At 38.3% G+C, this 20494-nt stretch overlaps 1 protein-coding gene across 3 annotated transcripts in view; it reads left to right on the top strand.

Annotated features, from left to right (window-relative positions):
• The first annotated feature begins 17934 nt into the window (after positions 1 to 17934).
• The window catches only part of LOC140727819 (limbic system-associated membrane protein-like), an 891146-nt gene continuing 888586 nt past the window's right edge, over positions 17935 to 20494 (top strand). For 2 of the 3 annotated variants that reach the window (XM_073045606.1, XM_073045605.1), the window contains exon 1: positions 17935 to 18256. In XM_073045606.1, coding sequence (XP_072901707.1) covers positions 18102 to 18256 — 155 coding nt within the window. In that variant the 5' untranslated portion in view covers positions 17935 to 18101. The remainder of the gene's footprint in view (positions 18257 to 20494) is intronic. The other variant, XM_073045607.1, reaches the window with a different exon arrangement.

Raw genomic sequence — 20494 nt, 5'->3', positions numbered from 1 at the left:
ACAACTGATCAGGAACCTAGATACTTGCTTGCATTCACTTGAAAAATCGCCCAGCTTGGTTTCTGAAGCAATATGCTGAATCATTACTTCAATTACTGTATATACTATGAAGAGCAGATTACACTACAATGTATTTTTTATAATTAAACAAATAATGTTATTGTTGTTCAGAATGGATTATATTCTAACAATTCCAATATTAGAACTAATGTGATCTGTCATCCAACTATTGCACCAAAAATCTATGTTAATGCATGTGGCAGACTCCTATAAGAAGCCAGTTACGAAAATCTTCAAAAAATGTTTGTTTATTCTCTGATCAGTCCTCAATCTGAGGGTTTACAAATGAAGCACCATTTTTTCCTATGGTGATCAATGTTGTTGATACTGTCTTCAGTCCTTTAGTTGATAAGATTTGTTATGATTTAATGTCATTCCTACAATTTGCACAAAGAGAACATCTGTTATATTGTTAAAGTATCACCCAAATTTGAATCCATGGTATAGAACCAATGAGAAATGAAGGGTTGGTACTAAGAAGTGACTAAGTATTGGACTAGCCCTCCTGTCCATATCCAGTTACTGGCACCAAGTGGTAGGATAGACCTGCTATATAAAATAGAATGGATGATTTTGATTTTTTTCGCTCTCTCCTGTATTCATCTCAGAGTGTGAAGTGACAGTTTTGGAGAATAGATAATTTTTTTTTTCATTTTGAACCAAGTGACACTTCTAAGCACATTTATGTCAATGTGTTTGATTGACATGATTGTACAATTTCCATTTTACCAAGCTAGAGGAGGATATAACTAGACTACAAATTTGCTGCAGATACTTGGAAAAGACAGAACTAAATGTACTTTAATGTCATAACAATAATATATGTGAAAATTGCATTTTTAATTGTAATGAAAGCTTTTGTCAAGATGGACAATATTAATATATTATTTGTGGAAAAAAGAAAAAAAATCAGCAGTCCTATGAATAAAAGAGGCATATGTACCACTGCATGTAAACTGCTAATTGCAAAGTGCAGCAAATAAATTACTGAGAGCTGCAGGTAGCCAGGGTGATGATCAATTACCTTCATCACTGAAGTAAGCAAGGAATAAAATTGAAAATGCTTTCTTGAAAATTTACTTAAAGCATAGTAGGCATTTGCCATTAGTTTAGGCATGATTTGATTCTGTATTCCCACCATTTTCTTTATTCAGGTATGTGTTGTTAGAGAATAATACCTAACTATCAAATTTTCCCCATTGTTCAAATCTTTGGAATCACAATGATCATTAAAATATTCCATGAACATTGGGAGAGGAGACCATATAACAGATCAGGTTTTTTTCTTGAACTGAATTTTGAGCCATTTATCTGAGTGAAGGACAGGAGGTCAGAGTCAGTAGCATTGTCATTTACTTTTCCTCATTTAATGGGCAGGCCTGCAAAACAGAATGATCATGATGAAGTGAGAAGTACATTTATTGTCTGATTGGATTTTGTCTTAATAATGATGTGTTGACATGTGTTGAGTCTTGGTCTGCCACTAGGGGCACAGTTGGTGTTGGTGGGGGGGGGTGGGTGTTGCTGAATAGGTTGCTGTATCCAGTAGAATGGAAAGAAAATTCATATTCTCTTAGGAGTGTTCAGTTATTTGAGCAGAATGCAGGGTAATAGGATTGGCTGGCTTATGGAAGAGCCCTCAAATATGTCAAAGTTCTAAAACTTTCAGGCCAGTCATAGAGGCTTAAAGCCTTAAAATAAATAGATCAATGTACCTTAAGTCCATTGGTTCTGAGAGAATTCCAATCAGTTCTATTCCTTCTCACTTTTCGCTGTAACTTATTCTCTCCCACATGGTCATCAGCTTCCCTCCCCCACCCCACCACCCTTTACAATTCTCCTACCTTTACTCTGGGGCAGGGTTTCCCAACCTGGGGTCCACAGACTGCTCGGTTAATGGTAGAGGCCCATGGCATAAAAAAGGTTGGGAAAACCTGCCTTTGGTATTTATAGCCACTAATGAAACTGCTTACCAGTATTTCTTTGGTATGGGGGAGGAAATTGAAGCTTTGGAGGGAGTCACAGGATGAATGCATGAACTCCTCACTCAGGATCCAAGTTCAGGGCCAAACCTGAGAGGCTGAACTTAATTATATCAAGATTTGATTGACTAAATACTGTATGTCTATGAACTCAATGAATTAAAACGTGATCAATTATAACTAATAATAAAATTAGAAACAAAAAAAAATTGGACTCAAGTATTATGCAGAAGAGACATCCCTATACATTTGGGCAAAATATAGGATAATGCTAAATAATCCTTATTGCTGAATATTATTCATTTTGTCTATAACATGAAGTTCATCAGCAGCACAACGTTATATATGCTTCCAGCACAACATTAAAGAGTAATGGCTATGCACGCTAATATACCATTGAGGCTTTTTTACTGTCACTTTTGATTTATCAGCTGACAGAAAAAATGAAAGTTAGCAGAAAGTGACAAGCATCAAGCTTCTTTTCAGTATGATGTTGTTTTCCTCAAGGGAAACCTCAGAATGAACAACTTGCAGTCTGATTGTTCTGAAGTAAGAAGTTTTATAATTTTCAGTTATGGTCGTTTTTAGATTTGTGGCTTCTTTGATGACACTCTCTTTTTAGAGGTTCAATGAGTTTCTGGAATTTTGAACAACAGAATATGCCCAGGATGTGCACAGAAACCATTAAATAACACTAAATAATACAAATGACATTCTCTCAAATTTAGACACCTTAACATTTGTTTTACTGAATAAACCAGAACTGCATTTATCATTGGCATTCTTCGTGTTACGGCTTGTGATTTAAAGGTACAGAGATGCCTTATCTATAAATTGGTTTTATGAGTAGTACGCAGTGATACAGTTGATAATGCTATGCCATTTATACCATTTAAAGGTTCACACTTGGAATTGTAACTTGAATGATAGAATGCAGAAACTTGAATTTCGTGGTTCAAGGGAAAGGATCTGATTAAGATTAACCATTTCCATCTTCTTTTACTTGTGAATAATTATGGGTCAGTTAATCACCATCAAATCAGTCTATACACATTACCAACAAAATGATGGCAAACGTTTTGAACATTGCTTTCTGACATAATTTATTCCGAAGAAGCCTGCTCATTAATTCACAGTTTTGATAGGACCAATCAGCTGTAGACATTTTTGTTTGGTCAAGATAGAAACAAAAGAGCTGAATTCCAGGAGTGAGGTGAGATTTCCTGCCTTTATCAGGCAGGTAGTATTTGATTAAGTGTGGCAACATTGTGATCTGGGGAAACTTTAGTCAAGAGAAAAAAATTCCTTTGATGGCTGGAGTCATACCTCTGATAGAGCAAAATAGTTATTGTGTAGTCAATTATCTCAGCTTTAAAATGTTATTGCATGAGTTATTTGGAGGAGTCTTCTAGGGACAAGCATCTTCAGCAAATTCATTAATGATCTCCCTTCCATCAGAAGATGAAAGGAAGAGATTTTCTATGATGGTTCCAGCTCTTTATTAAAAGAAGCCCCAGCACCTACTTGCAGCAGTACCGAGCAGGTATTTGCTAGTGATTTCAATTAACATTTGTGTCATGCAGATCTCTGTGCTGGTCAATAATTATATCCAGCAAGACAGAGCCAACACCTACCACCTCAAAATTGGTGTTATCAGTAATCCCACAAAATCACCATTCCATTGATCCTGACATAGATACCAACATTGCCAGGAGAAATTTGGAGGGCTACAACTGTCAACAGCAGACGGGATTAGCTCGCTGGGCAACATAGCAGAGATTACATGGTCACAAGGTCCTGTTTCCATGCTGCGTGACCCTTTGACTCTGACCATAAGCTTAACTGTTACAGCCCACAAATGCTTGACTACAAAAACAGTTCAGAGATGATGTATCTTTTGGCCAGTGACTCCCCAGTGAATTGTTACCACCTGCAATTCGCAACTCGGGGATATCACCTAATATCCTGACTTGCTTGGTTGAGTGTAGCTCAGGAAAGTTGACTCCACCAAGTACAAAGCAGATTTCTGGATTGACATGCCTGTCTGAACTTTCCAGTATCAGAGTACTGTGACTGCAATGCACACTATCTACAAAATCCACTGGAGTTCATCACACAGACAACATTGACAATGCCTCTCAGACCCAAAACCTCCACAAGAGGTAGGATAAAGACAGCAGTTATATGGGAGTGTCAGCACCTGGGGTTTCCCTACAAGTCAAGATTAATGAGGATTAAAGTGGATTAATCTGCACTTTAAAGGGCAGGGATTGATCAAGGCTTCTCAGCATGGTTCCATCTGATTTATTTAATAGAGGTTTTGAAAAGGTAATGCAACATATCGATGAAAGCAGTGTGTTTGATGTGGATTACATTGAGTTCAGCAAGACATTTTTAAGGGTAATTTGTGGAGTACTGGTCCGAACAATTTGGTGCTTTGAATCCAAGGCAAAATAGATGTAAAATTGGCTTGCATTTATGATGCTGAGTATGATAGTGTTGCTTTTGTGATTGGAAGACCCTAACCAGTGGTGTACCATGAAGGTCAGTGCTAGGACCTTTGCCGTTCATTACATACATTACTGGTTTGGATATGAATGAATATGATTAATAAGTTTGCTGACATCTTGAAAATTGATAGTGTTGTTGCTAATAAAAAGATCATTGTTGGTTACAAAATGTTAAGCAAGACAAAGCAATTGCAGGTGGAACTTAATCCTGATAAGTGTGAGGTAATATGTTTTGCTGTGAGCAAGTAAGTGTTGTACATATATCATGAAGGGTAGGAGAAAGGGAGTCTTTGAAGATTGAAAGTATGTTCATATACAAATCCAAAAGATCTGTGAATGGCAGCAAAGGTAGATAGGATGGTGCAGCTGTCATACATGACACTTGTCTTCATTAGAATACAAGAGCAGAGAAATAATGGTACAAAATAATGAAACGTTATGTAAGGCTACAGATAGAATATTGTGTGCAATACTAGTCACAATACACAATACTGTAAGAAGAATATGGTTGCACTGAAGAGGGTGTAGGGAGAATTCACCAGGATGTTGTTGGGATGGGATTTTTCATTATTGAGTAATCTGGATGAGTTAGGTTTGAGCAACAGAGACTGAGGAGCATTAACTGCATAGATAGTAAGAAGGATTATCCTGTGGCAGAGGTATCTAAGATCCCAGGATGTAGGTTTATGGTGATGCATAAGAGGTTTAGAAGAGATCTGAGGAGGAATCCTTCTCACAGAGGACAGCTGAAGTCTGATCTGCACTGCCTGAGGAAGTTTTGAAGCCAGGTATCTTCATAACTTTTACTGTACTCAGACAAGAGCTTAGAACACCAAGGCAGAATAAGTTACAGACCAAACGGAGATGATTGTGATAAATTTAGATAGTTAGTTGACAGTTGATACAGACATGGTGGATGAGCTGCCCTCTGTGACCCTAAGTAATACATCCTTCCGATAGAAATACACTCAGTGACTACTCTAGGCCTGTACCTAATAATGTAACCACTGAGTACATCTTCATGGTTTCTGCTTCTGTAGCCCATCCACTTCAAGGGTCGACATGTTGTGCATTCAGAGATGCTCTTCCACACTAATCTGTGGTTCCTTGAGTTACTGTCACCCTCCTGTCAGTTTGAGCCAGTCTGACCATTCTTGTCCGACCTCTCTCATTAGCAAGGCATTCTCATCCATGGAACTACTGCTCTCTGGATGTTTTTTTAAAATTGTTTTTGTGCCATTCTCTGTAAGCCCTAAAGACTGTTGTGTATGAAAATCCCAGGAGATCAGCAGTTTCTGAGATATTCAAACCACCCCGTCTGGTACCGACAATTGTTTCACAGACAAAGTCACTTAGATCACATTTCTTCCCCATTCCAGTGTTTGGTCTGAACAAATAAGGAACCTTTTGACCATGTCTTTGTGCTTTTGTGCATTGAGTTGTTGCCACATGATTGGCTGATTAGATATTTTTGCACTATCAAGCGGGTGTATTGGTGTAGCTAATAAAGTGGCCACTGCATGCATCTTGCCATTCCTTTTTTGTCCCTGGATCTAAATTCTAGAACTGTCTACTGAACCACATAGCAGAATTACCTCCAGTAGAAAAAAAATTGACATTTTAGAAAAGTGGCTCATAATCATCTTTTCAAGGGTAATTATGCATGGTTATCAGAATACCAGATATGCCAGCAACACTCACATCCCATGTAATTTTTAAAATATAATTTGAAAGGGCCTTGATCACTGAGAGCAAATCAGAAGAACTTGCAACCATTTGAGGGTCACCCCAGGCTCTGGTAATGCATGATAATTGCAAATGATATTTTTTAAGCTGTGAACTGCACAAGGTGAATTTCAGAAATATCACTGACTCCAGCCGCATCTTTTAGGAAGACCAACAGCAGAATGCATTCAAAATGATCCTGAAATGCAAAAAGCAAGTTAAAAAGCTGTGATGTCTGACAATTTCTGACATCTATCAAAGGAACATGGTTAGGCACAACAATGTCTTGACTTAGCACCGTAGCTTCCACAGCAGTATAAAATTGGCCCTTCACAGTAAGGAACTAGTCATGCACAAGTGTACTTCTAAATTTAATTTCTAGTGCAATGGTGGGGGAGGGTTCAGGAGTGGGAAGTTATTTACTACTCTTCATTGTTCGCTCACACCTTATCCATTTGATGGTTAGGTCACAAGAATTGCAAATCCCAAAATTGATGTCTTGTTGGAATTAAGTTGAACTGTTCTTAAATCTGTTCCTTGGGATAGTTTGGGGTAAATTAACCAGTGCTGCCTCTTCTATAACTTAAACACTTGCTGCAGAAAGTATATTTGGTATAGAAATTGGGTGATGAGAGTGTTGTACTCAGTATTCCGGGGTCAGTTGACTAAGCCAACATCAAATTGCAATATTTCCAATCTTATCGGTGAGTGGCCACACAGTTCAGAGGGAATATTTGAAAATGTTATTGCATATAATGCAAAGAATAAGGAGTTAACTGTGAAGCTTAGGCTGAAGCAATTGAGTTGATTCCTAGATTAGATCGTACACTTGAATTCAGTCCTTGCATTTATCTAAAATGGATATTTCTTAAAATTGTGCACTCCATTCGATTTTGTCAATCCATATTAATGTGGCAACAGTGGGTTTGAGCACTGCATATTGAACTCCATAAATCTGAGGTTTGGTGATGGAAGGAGGTTAGTGCCTGTGATACATGGTTTGTATTTGCCGAGAAATTATCTGCTGTGTGTATCCAGGCAATTATGTTGTATGGGTGTACTGGATCAATAGCAGGAAGATTGAAATGTATTTAAAATTCAGATAAAACATGATTTTTCTTTGAAATATCATGCACTGGAAAAACAAGAATTCTAGGCACAGCATATGATGACTCCTCATGATCTGAGTGATTGGTGAGAAAACCCTTGTTAAATGAGGTCTTTATACTGCTAGAGTTGACAGCAGTCTGAGATGCCTTGAAATTGTCCATAGGAAAGGAATATTACGTGCTGATCTCCCAGCAATTTTGTGGACAAGCAATAGCAATAACAACTCCATCATGGACATTTCCAAGCTCAAAATTCAAGGTACATTGTATAATCAAAGCATGTAAACATTGAACAACCTTGAGATTTGTCTTGTAACAGGCAGCCTGACTGCAAAAGGAGGAATTTTGGGCATAGGGTTAGCAATCCTATCCTGTAAAAACCCAGAGCTATAGAAATGTAAGTAGAAGCTCCAAAGACCTCATTCCTGGGAGAGGATGGATTCAAACAAGAAGATGGGCTACACCTAGGGACAAATTGAATGAGTAGCCCAGGAGAAAGGACTCCAGCAAGCTCCTGTCAGCAGCCTATGACCCAGAAGAGATGACAGGCTTAAGAAGATAAAGAATAGCAATAACTAGCAACAGTTACTGCATCAAAGATTCAGCGCGGAGGGGATGAAATAAGGACATCTATTGAGAACCTTAGGATCTTGTAAGTGACAAGATGTGAGAACTGAAATCAGCATTCTTTTAACAATAATGCACCTTCATTTCTGCATAATATATCAAGTCTGATGACTGGTAATACTGTATATGTGTTGCCATCATAAGTAATCATGCACTTTCCCATTTTTCAGAGGGTCTACCTAGATTCGTAAGTTATTAATTTGTGGTCATAATACCAAGCTTTCAGGAGTCTTTATACAGTATAATTTAAACTATGCTGCACATTTTGTTTATTTTGGGTGAAAGTTAACACTCAGTGGAAGAGGAAGAAGACATTTTCCCATCTAGCAAATCTAACCATTCCATATTAAGCACTCTTGGGTTTGGTAATGTACTGATAGGGGCTAAGAAAAGCACACTCCATCACAGTCATCCAGTCTCTGAAGAGGGTCTCCAAATGTGATATTTTTAGTTTCTGAATGACATTTGCAATTTAATGTCATAGTAGGAGCAGTTCTCTCTGTGGATCCATGCATGTTACTGGGTTGAGACTAACCAAATTAATTTTATATGTGATCTCTGCAAACTCCAGAACTGTGATTCTTTAATATTAACATTGCAGGCTGAATTTAATACAAGCCCCAGAGGTAAAAGGCCACAGTGCTAAGACAGCACTATGAATTCCCCAGCTTGAAATTTAAATGAATGTCATTTGGTTCATTGTAAAGTCTGTGATTAAAGAACAAAAGGAACAGATGCAGACTGATGAAGTTTTTAGAACTGATGCAAAAAATTGCAAAATACATGTTTTACCAAAGTAATTTGGATGGAATGTATGAATTCAGTGTGTTTTTGAGCAGTACAATGGACCACTGAAAGAGAAAAGTGTGAAGGAGGTTTAATCTTATGATTGAATCCAAAGATACTTTGAGGAAATGTGGCTAATTGGTGTTTGCAAAACATTTGTAATGATTAGAAAATTCATTGTCCATGCATTGCTCTGCCATGCTGCATGTAGGACTTGTTTACTAATATTCAGAGCGATTCATAAGTTTTGTAAATCTGATGGAAGCAAAATTATCTCAAGCAGCCTGATAGCTTGTTTACCCTGCCTGATTTTGCAAACATCTGGAACATATTTAAGTTGCTGATTCACAAATCCAAAATGGATTTCTCCCCAACTGTATTTTTCCCATTGAAGCTTCAACAGCCCTTATTAGAAACCATTCAGTGCACTTGACAGACTCAGTAGATTAAACTTCATAGATTTTGTTTTCTATTGTTTGAGAAATCATAATTCACATACTTTTACTGAGGTCAAGAATGTTATTACAGCTCATTTAAAAAGGAACCATTGTCTACACAAAGTTGTCATCCAAGATTTTAATTATTTTAAAGAATCAACATCAAAACAAGTTTTGAATATTTCAGGGTACCTTTTATTCAAAGGTATAATTCATTCTTGTATGCATCTATTTTCTTCACTTGCAGTTTATTTTACTTGAGACCTTTTCCATATTTTAAACCAAGTTTAACAAACAAGGCTTCAAAGTGACACAGTAAATAAACCATAAAATTGAAATATTGCAATCAATTAGTGATTTTAAGTAGGATTATTGAAGAACTTTTTCTCTCCCCAAAGCATTTCCTTCTTGTCTCTTAAGTATCTCCATTAGAGGTCAGAAAAGCAATGATAGAAATACTCTTGGATAATCCAAATTAAAGTTCTGAAAACCCTGTTACACATCAACTGCTTCCTCCATCAGCTAGAAGGAGATGCCAGATAATTGTGTCAAGCTATCTAAAATTTAATGGTGAGGGTGATTTAATTATGATGTTAACTTATCTCTTAGGGAATACAGTTTGCAGTGATGGTCTTCAGAACTTTTAAATTCAGCCTGACGTTGAAGCCTTTTAGAATTGATTGCAAAAAAATCGTAGCGGTATGGGAATTAAATTGGTGCAAATTATGTTGATTGCAAATTGCAACAATGAAGTATGAAGCCGAGAAGTTGAATTCCCAGCTGCATATTATCCTGGATAAAGTTATTGCTGTTTTGTCATAATTATTAATATAAATCCTGCTTCTCCCTGCTGAACGTACTGCAGGGAGATTCTGCGCTAGATGAACTGCATCAGTTCTACAAGGTGGGTCACTGTTATCTAGATGGGAATGCACAGAAAATTGAATTTAAGTAGGATTACTATGGTTGATGCAGTGGACTGAAGAGTCTGTTTCTCTGCTGTGTGACTTTTTCATTCCATAAATCCAAGATTCCATGGTCTTCTCAAGGGTAGTTAGGGTCGAACAATAAATGCTAAACTCACTGGGGCATCTGGATTCCAAAAAAAAGTAATATTCTTAAAAGCCTGTAGACATATAATTTTCATGAAATCTCATGGCTTTGGCATTTAATGCAAGGTTAATAGTTAACAATTGAAACTTTGGAATTGTTATAACTTCTTTTAATTATGAAAGTATTTCACCATTTGTCTATTTATGCAAAAATAATTGGCTTACACCAGAAATATTGGTTTGTACTGGGCAAAGGGATTAATCACTTTGCTGACACTGGTAGGCCCAAAACATAACGCATATGGAGATTCGGAGCTCATTTTAACTTTTCTGTTCAGCTGCTGATAACTGGCACACTCTCGGTGAATACAAACAAAAAAAAGAGACGTTAAATTTGATAACATGCCATATATTACGACAAATAACCAAAATCTTAGTCAAGAAAATGGTTTGTTAAGGATCACTGCGAAGTACTGGAGAGAACCAGTGACAAATTTTTTCCAGTGAATGCCAGAGCTTCAGGCTAACACAGCTAAGGTTGAGATTAACTATGATAGTGAATAAATTTGGGGATATGCAAGATAGTAGAAGCAATGGAGAGCTGAGAACTGATAAAGCACAGCAGGTTACCAAGTTAGAGAAAGGCAAGACTGATAAGAAATCTCTAAACAAGGGCAATAATTTTCAAATTAAACTTCAAAATGCTTGAGTGATTCTGTGTCAACCTGGAATTCTACCAAAGATATCACTGGGAGAAGCCATTGTTATTTAAGTAATATAATATCTTTGAAATGGTGTGCAAAGGGTTCCTTAAAGTTGTCATACCCAGGAGGTGTGGGGTGGGGGGTGGTAATAAGCTCCCACTACCTATTAAATGCTCCCAATGGTGTGCATTTCAAGTAGTCTCTGACAACCAAGCCCAACTTCAATTGATAAAATTTAGGAGGAACAGCAAAGCTATGGATCCTGGTTCAGTGCAATAAGAGTGCTATTTATGGAAGGCTGTGTATTATTTTCTTTTTGCATTCTTATTGCAGCAGTACAGAGTCTATATCTGACACAGTTTACGATCAAAACAAATTCAATTTACTGAACACAAATTAGGCATATATCAGACTTCCTAGATTCCTCCCATTCTTGTATTGTTAATTCTGGAATGAAAATCTAACACAATCACAGAAAGTGAATCAGTAAGTGCACTTTAGCTAGATTGCACTTCCTAATTGTGTTATCGAGTTTCAAATCTTTAGTAACTTCATAGACAAAAGGACTTTATTCCCTGGAGTTTAAGAGAATGAGCGAAAATTTGAAAAAGGTGTACTAAGTTATGAGGGGTAGGGGTATAGATAGGGGCACATGCGTGCAGGTCTTTTCCCTTGAGATTGGGTGAGACTGGAACTAGAAGTTATAGGGAAAGGTGAAAGGTGAAATATTTAAGGGGAACATGAGGCGGAACTTCTTCACACAAGGGTAGTGCAAGTGTGGAATAAACTGCAAGCAGAGGTGATAGATGTGGGTTCAGTTGTAACATTTAAGAGAGTTTCGATACATGCATGCATGCATGAGAGTGGTGTGGACGGCAGTGGTCTGGGAACACATTGGAGGGACAATCAGAAAATAAGGTCAGCACAGACTAGATAGGCTGAAGGGCCTTTTTCTGTGTTGTTGTGTTCTATGACTCTATAACAAAAAGCATGTGAAGTATATATTTTTGCTTGTTTGCAATTAAGAAGAGCAATACTCATTAGTGTTTGAGTATAATCCGCTCTGTTTCTTTGGATTGACTAGTGTGATTTATAATAAATTTGGGCTGCAAACATGCCACTTTTAACATTAAAATGTGAATGGTTGTAGAGGAGACCATTAACTTTCAGCAGGCCTTTGTTATAGCTGCTTTTGTAATGGAGTTGATATATGTCCCTAATATTAGACCATTCGCATAGCTGTCTCACTTACAGCTCGCAAAAATTCATTCATTCATTTTATATCATGCTTTGTATGAGATTAGTTTCTAAGAGATCACACTAAGATCAAAAATCTAGCACAAGATCAGATGTAATGCAAGAATCATTTCCTTTATAAAAGGTTTGGATTTGAGAAATAGATCACTATTTCTGAAACTCAGGATGTTAGGTGGCACTCAGAAATGAGAAATAAGCATTCCTGATTTAGATTATTATCTTTGATCACGTTCCCAATTGTTTTCCTCAGGATCTGAAAACCATGGTTTATTCTTGTAGTGCTACTTTCTGGCAGACTGTTTGTGAATTAAGCAGATTAGACTGTTGGATGGTTGAACAATTGAAAGCATATGTGAGTGGGATCAGCTTTAATTTGGGATGAACCTACTTCTTATATGTCTTATTTTCTGTGTCACTGTACACAGCAATGTTGACCTTTGGCGCATGCACACTTGATTTCCAGAGCAGTCAGGGCTGGCTTCCATTAGAGGAGTAGAAACATAGAAAACCTGCAGCACAATACAGGCCCTTCGGCCCACAAAGTTTTGCCGAACATGTCCCTACCTTAGAAATTACTAGGCTTACCCATAGCCCACTATTTTCCTAAGCTCCATGTACTTATCCAAAAGTCTCTTAAGAGACCCTATCATATCTGCCTCCACCACCGTTGCCAGCAGCCCATTCCACGCAGTCACCACTCTGAGTAAAAAAACTTAACTCTGACATCTCCTCTGTACCTACTCCCCAGCACCTTAAACCTGTGTCCTCTTGTGGAAGCCCTGGGAAAAAGCCTCTGACTATCCACACGATCAATGGAGTACTATTTTTCATGAAGTTATTTGATTAAGATATGGTTTTTAGAATTGTTATTCTCCCATACAAGATGCACATAAAGAGTTTCACACATAATTTATCGTTTGAACACAAGCAAGTTGAGTCATAGCCTAATTGCCCTCTGCTCTTTATCACTTTTTACATTGTTGCCATGTATGCTTTCCTTAGACACAAGAGATTCTGCAGGTGCTGGAAAGCTTGAGAAACACACACAATGATGGAGGAACAGAGCAAGTTAGTAACATCTATAGAGGAAAATATACAGTCTGTTCAAAAGGTTTAACTCTTTTGACCAAAAATTACTCAGGGGACTATTACTTTATGCTCTTTGTTTAGGTTTGCGATAACAACCATGGTACAAAAACAGCTACCATAACAAGGGAATCCACAAATAAGCATTTTTATTTTAAAAATGACTGTGCCACTGACAAGGGAGAGTTAGGAAATGGGCAACAATTCCAACCTTGACTACTTTGTCCATTTTTTTTCTCCTCAAACTGCTTTAAATCTGATATCTATTAAAATCCAGGATTCATTGACAAGGAGATATTAGATTCATGATGGTTAATCTAGTTCCTCAATAGTTCAAAAGCCAGTGAATTACCCAAAATGCTTTCTAACCCACATGGATGAAGCAGCTGAGATTTAACACATGGTCAAAGGAAATTCATTTCAGATTTCACATCCACAGAGATGCTTCAACAAGCATCAGTGTCTTGCTCATGGAGAGAGACACAGAAAAGCATTTAGGTGGTGCAGCTAATTGGTATTTCTTTATGCCTGCTAGAGCACATGCCAGTAACACTAAGGAGTGGGATGAGATTAAGCTGTGACCTCTTCACAGCTGAACAGCTTGCAAAAACATACTGTGCAGACTCATACATGAATTTGTGTATGATACCAAAACACTGTCATTGTCAAAGGAACAATTCCCCACAAGGTATTGTCCTTCAAAAAAGAAAGATCAAATATTAGCTCAAAAAATTTATTCGGCACCTGAAATTTTGCACCATATTGGAATACCAGTTCTTAGATTAATTCTTCTTTTGAATTTGTCAGGGAGTGACATGTAGATTATAGTGAAATCTCTGTGTTTATTCTGAGTTTAGAAAGCATATTATTGTATTTTCCACTATGCTGCCATATCAGATACAGCTGATTACTAGCTTGTTTACATGAGAAGCCTTTTCCATACAATCTAGACATGTTTGGTTGCAGTATTTGTTTAAATGTGTGCAGCAGTGGGAGTTTCTGATGATCAATTTGGAAATGTACTGGAATCAGATGATGTAAATTCAGTTTATGCAAGCAATGCCTAAAGGCAGAAATCATTGTAACATTAAATTGGTAAAAATGCACAAAGTTACTGACAAAAAAAGGTGCTGATGTACTTTTTACTGTACAGTTCCTGCAGGTTATTCTTGATTTGTTCCCCCCCCCCCACCCCCAGTGCTCATCACACTTCTTGTTTCTGTAGCTAGAAAGGGAAATAGTGGAGGCCATTGATCCCTGGACAGCTGCCACTGATGAGCTTCATTCTCTGCTCAAAGAAGTTGTTGTTACAGAATGTGATGGATGGAATTAGCTTCTCCTTTCTTGGATGGTTGCTTTGTTTTAATGAGTTGTTGCACTTTACCAGCACAGACTGATTAATAACTGCTAACTCTTCTTCTGATCAAGTCACAGTCAACACTTGAACCTCTGACTGCAGCTTTATGCTCCAATCCTGCAGAATCAATTTTATTATTCACAGATCAAATTTTCTCAGCTTCTTTCATTGCTATGTGGTGTCTCTATGTAAATCCCAATCCTGAACTCTCTTTTAAGAAAGGCTGCACATTGTGACAATACTGAAGTTGGGGTTATTGAGATGACCCGATCAAGCTTACAATCCATACTGCTGCAAGTAACAAAGATTGATAATGTGAGCATAATTTATATATAACTATACTCCATTCACTGCATTTTCTGACAAATATAAAGACTCTGCCTCCAACAAGACCATAAGATATAGGAATTAGGTCTTCTGGCCCATTGAATATGCACCGCCATTTTATCATCACTTTCCTCCCCCCCCCCCCACCCTGTATCCATTCAAGCCCTGACTAATTAAGAACCTTTTAACCTCTGCTGTCTTAAATATACCCAAAGACTTAGTCTCCACAGCCACCTATGGCAAGGAAATAGACAGAATTACCATTCTCTGCCTAATGAAATTCCTCACTTCCATTCTAAAGGATGGCCCTCTATTCTGTATCCTCTGGTCTTGGACTCCCCCATCATAGGAAGCAAATTCTCCACTTCCACTCTATCAGGGCCTTTCAACATTAGATAGATTTCAATGAAGTCACCCCTTACTGCACCTCTCAAGCACCTAAGGGTGCTTACTGTAATATATATTTCTCTGTGCATAAGATGGTCATTATTTTCTGAGTTAATTGGTTTTGTTTGCTGAATAATACGCTGTCTGCACCAAACCATGTATCCTGCCCCGCCTCCAAATCACTTGCTTATAGGATATTATTGATAATCACACTATAAATTGAAGAATACCCTCATTGAAAGAAACAAAGGAAGATAACAGAATGAAGGAACAGATTGTGTAGTAAACCTATTTATTTCTATTTATGGCGGAACCCACCTATTTGGTGGGCCTAGGATCGAAATGGAAGAAGAACTAATAAAACAAAATTTTAGGTAAGAGATAAGCTCAGTGGAGTTCTAACAACAACATGTCAAAGGATGGATGGATTTGATCAACTCAGTGAGTTTTGACATCATATAAACACGAAGGGGAAAGGACAAGGATTTCCAATGGGGATATTGGATTATGTTATTCATTACATCTCTTCTATTCTTCAGCCACATGAGCTGGGGTGACCAATTGACTCCTCACTTATTAAAGAGAAAAAACACTCATTTGCATCACCCAGGAATGATCTTCCAGTTGAGATGTTGCCGAGCTGCGATGTCCATTGATGTCATGGTTCAGATTTATTTGTTTTATTAGGTTTGTAAGGATGGTTTGGGGACAGCACGGGGAGTTTGGGATCCGGTTAAGGTATAGAGACATGAATGAGAGGGAATTAGAGGTCAGGGGGAGTAAAATAAATGCCTGGGCAGGTGTCTGAGTCCGAGTTAGTGTGCTCCGTGGTCAAACATTGGCGATTTCAGAAGTTGGGTCATAGGCGCTGACAAGACAGGTCCGTACAGAGCAACAAGTTCCAGGAGCTGGTGACCCCCCCCCCCCACTAAACACCAGGTAACTGGGTTAGGTTGCTCATATGAATTTGAAATTTGAGGCCCAAAAGTTAAATACAGTGAAATTTGAAGAGCTGAAGGTCAATGTCCAGGCCCTGGCAAGTCCAGGGGTAGAAGCTGGATGGTTGAAGATTGAAGGCAGAGGCCCAAGGAGTCATGAGGCTGTGAAGGAGTCACAAAGGCCCAGGGTTAATGGGATTGGAGGATAGCGGGAGTTTGGAAGTCAATGCCTAAAGGTCAAGTCCTGGATGAAGGCCGCAGTTGGAAGCCTGATGTTTGTAAGTCTGAGAATCTGGGAACAAGGACTGGAAGTCTGGAGGTGAACTGTCATGGGGTTTGCAGGACTGTCTGTGGGGGGGTTAAAAGGATGGAGTGGGATAAGAAAGGGGTTTGTTTTGCTGTTGTTGTTGTTGGTTGGGTTGTTCTGTGGGATACTTTGTGTAATCAGAATGTTTGCTGACACGTGTGGACTGCCCCAGCACATCCTTGGGTGTGCCTATCTTTAACGCAAATGAAGCATTTCACTGTTTTGATGTGCACATGACAAATAAATCTGAATCTGAGTCTGATTCATATTTTTTTTCAAATGGACCAAGCATCAGGCTTGTACCAATTGTCCTTTTTTACTGTTGATGTAAGTCACCAAAAAAGATTCATTAAAGATACAAATCTAAACTCCAAAAGCTCAGTCTGAGGGTCTAACTTAGCAAGGTAATTTGCAAAAGGGCAAACCTATGAGATTTTTGGTGAAAATACAATTGCTGAAGTGATTAAAATCAGGCTAACGCCCAGGTTAGTGTTACAGTCAGCTGTCTGGCCAGGCTGCAGTAAGATCTTTTTGGATGCTGTTGGTTAACACCCCATAAGTCAGCAGCAGTAAGTTTTAATATTTCAATTGATATTTAATGGATCCCACTTGGCCAATGAACTCTTTATTCCTCTGAACTTTGATCTGGGCAGCACTTTCAAATCTTATCCACATACTCAAAGAACTTGGTCTAAAATGACGACTCTTGCAGAAACGTTTAAATGCAGTTGTTTTACCAATGTGTTTTATATTGTTATGAATAGGCACTTTGCATTGATTAACAAGGCTTATCTTTAATTTTGTGCTTTAGTCACTTCTCTGTTCCCATTTGCAGTATAAAATTACTGCATTCAGATAATTTTATTAGGTGTTATATTCAGACTTTTCACCGCAAGAATGAAGTGCCACAGATAATTACTGCTAGATCTTGTCAGCATCTGTCATCCAGTGCTGAACACTTCGGTGTTTGCAAGTTTGATTTGCAAAATATATTACTTTTGCCAAAAAAAAAGGATTTAACTTTATTCCTCACTTTAGCAGCTTGGTGAGTTTCTGCCTCAAAGCACAATTCTGTTGTCTGGGTCGAGTTGCCTCAGATGGAGCTGTTGCCATGGTGATGGAGTGGTATCAGACCTTCATCAAGCGTGCTGCCAAAAGGGTGGCAGTGGTGATGGCGGTGGTGGTGGGGGGGCGGGGGTTGGGGAGGGGGTTTTGTTGGGTGGGGGGGGGGAGGTGAAGTAAGGAAGCGTGAGGAGGAAAGCAGTCAATTCACGCTCAGAGCATCGCTTCACATATCTCTTACAAGTGATGCCTCTGCTGTCAGATTAGTGGGAACTCAGCTGGCGCTTGGAATTGCAAAGCTTGTTATTAGTGAAGACAGCTTTAGTGTTGCCAGAGTGTTTGGGAGAGCTTTTTCTTTTTAGTCCGGCCTGCTTGTACTGCCCTGACAATGGTATCTCGGGGTCCTTTTTATCAGCGCCCACTACCCGCAATCCTTCTGAGATTTCTCTGCCTTCTTCCAACAGGACTGCCGGTTAGAAGCGTGGACTTCTCCAGGGGGACGGACAACATCACCATCAGGCAGGGAAACACGGCTATCCTCAGGTAGGAAATGCAACTAATTATGTGGAACGAAGTACAAACAATGGCTCATTAACACCCTGTTGCTTTTTCCAGTCCTCTGAGACAATTTATTTCTTTGGCTCTTTTTAACATAATACTCACTGGCTTAAGATCTGAGATAATTCTGATTGCCTCACTGTTATGCAGGTCAGATATTGCAGTTCTGCAGCTTGCTTGTTCAAAATGTTCGTGTAGTAGTCGGAATAATATCTTTGTAAATGTAGAGAAACAGAAAGCGGGTCAGTGTGCCCTGAGTTGCAGGCACCCTCAAGTATTGAAAGGGTTACATAATAACTGCTTACAGAGAGCCTGGAAAAAGATAATACATTGCGGAAAGCTGCGAATGCTTTAAAGGAAACATTGAAAGATTGTTGTTTTGGATCTTTTCGGGGTTTTCTTCTTTTTGGCAAATTATCCTTTCCTGGAAGCACTGGGGCGATCAAAAATGCAAACGATGGGATAAAAGTAACTCTTTCTTGTTCAACTGAATTGTTGTAAATAAAGGTTGATTACTGGATCCTTGCACTTCTTGGCAACAGTAGGCTTTGATGGATTTCACTGCTAAAATAGCAGCTTCAAAAATACAGCCATTCTTGCAGAACATCTCACTTAAAATGATAACTTATACACTGAGATGAGCACAATGTCAACACATATTGTAAGTGTGAAACAGTCTGTGTGCTCGTGGCAGGCAGAGAGGGCGAGAAGGAAATCTGGAGGATTTTTGCTTGAATTATGTAGAAGAAATGAATCATTTTGCTTCATCATTCCCTTCTCTTATGACAATCTGGATCAAAAATGTGCATGTTTAATAATCATGGCTCTGTTCATATGTGTTTTGTGCATTCATATGCACTGAATGTCCATTTATTGTTTAATCCTCCACAGCACTGTCTGCTATGAACAAAATCCATTGTTGAGGTTTAAAGAAATCCAAAGCAGGATATTGTGAGGGAGAATTGAGTATACTAGTCTCTTGTCACTGAGCAGGTGTTGAGGGGGAGGAGAGGGTCACATAAAGTTTTTTTAAAATAAGATATTAACTCTTTCATTCCTTCTCTGCAAGCTTCATCTTATAGTTTTTCAATTATTTATTTTCTATTCACTGGTTTCTCTCTGTCCACATTCAAAATTGTAATAGGCAGACTTGGATGCTTACTTGGATGTTGACGGGAAAATATATTTAAACTCTCATAAATGAAATCTTCATCCTGATACTGGAGAATTAACAGGTGTGGAAAAAATTCTCAGACACATTTATTTCGCTCTTCGCATTGTTTGCTTGAAGCTTCAAACACATTCTGCAGGGGTGCTGTTCTGCCTTTCTCTTCCTCTCCCAATCCATGTGAGGTTACAGATTTTGTGACAGTTGGCCATCCTAAATTAACTCGTCTGAGGACCCATTCTTCATGTGTGAGCCTGCACTGAGTGCCAGCTATTCAGCCGTATGAGCCATTGCAACCAAACTTGTCAACAGATGCATGCCTATCCAGGGTTAATGGCTGTCAAGTGTGGGGACTCTATTTGAACTTATTTCCTTCTTCTGTAACCTCAGAAGTTCAAATATAACGACACAATCTCCTTCACCCCAATTAAAGTCATGACTCAGTAAAGGCAAAATGTAAATCAGATGCTTTCTTGATACCCATTGCTTTTTTGTACTTCAATTTTTATTTAGATTCATCCAGTATCACCAAAATAAATAGTACTATTAATAGAGCACAGTTGGCTAAAATAAGGATGGCATACAGAAGATTTAATCTTCTTTTAGTCCATAACAATATTACAGGGGTATGTAGTTTCATGCCTCTTTCTGTCTAAGTACAATTCATAAAAATTTAAAGTGTAAAATGTAAAATTGTGCTTGGAAAATAAAATTATGTTTTAATACACTTAGTGACAATGAAACACTAATGTTTCCTTGCTGATAATGGTGAAGTCTGAACAAAATGCAGGGCAGATTGTTCTGACCATTGCACTCAGCTTCCCTGTAAACTGCAAATTATAATTACAACTTTAAAGTGACTGTGTATTTCAGCACTGTTTCAAGAATAAGGGCTGTTTTGCTCGTCAGTAAGTCATGGACTCAAGTTCAGGATGGGGCTTGGCTGTATAACCTCCAATTTTCAGTATCTTTCAGAGTTCCCTATCTATGTCGATTCATGAACAGCTCTTAGCTGGGTGAGAAATTGTACTTCTGCTTGATTCGTAGACCAATTG

This window comes from Hemitrygon akajei, chromosome 5 (genome assembly GCF_048418815.1).
Source record: "Hemitrygon akajei chromosome 5, sHemAka1.3, whole genome shotgun sequence".
Lineage (NCBI taxonomy): Eukaryota > Metazoa > Chordata > Chondrichthyes > Myliobatiformes > Dasyatidae > Hemitrygon > Hemitrygon akajei.
The sequence above is the reverse complement of the archived record's forward strand: the minus strand, read 5'-3'. Positions and strand labels throughout refer to the sequence as shown.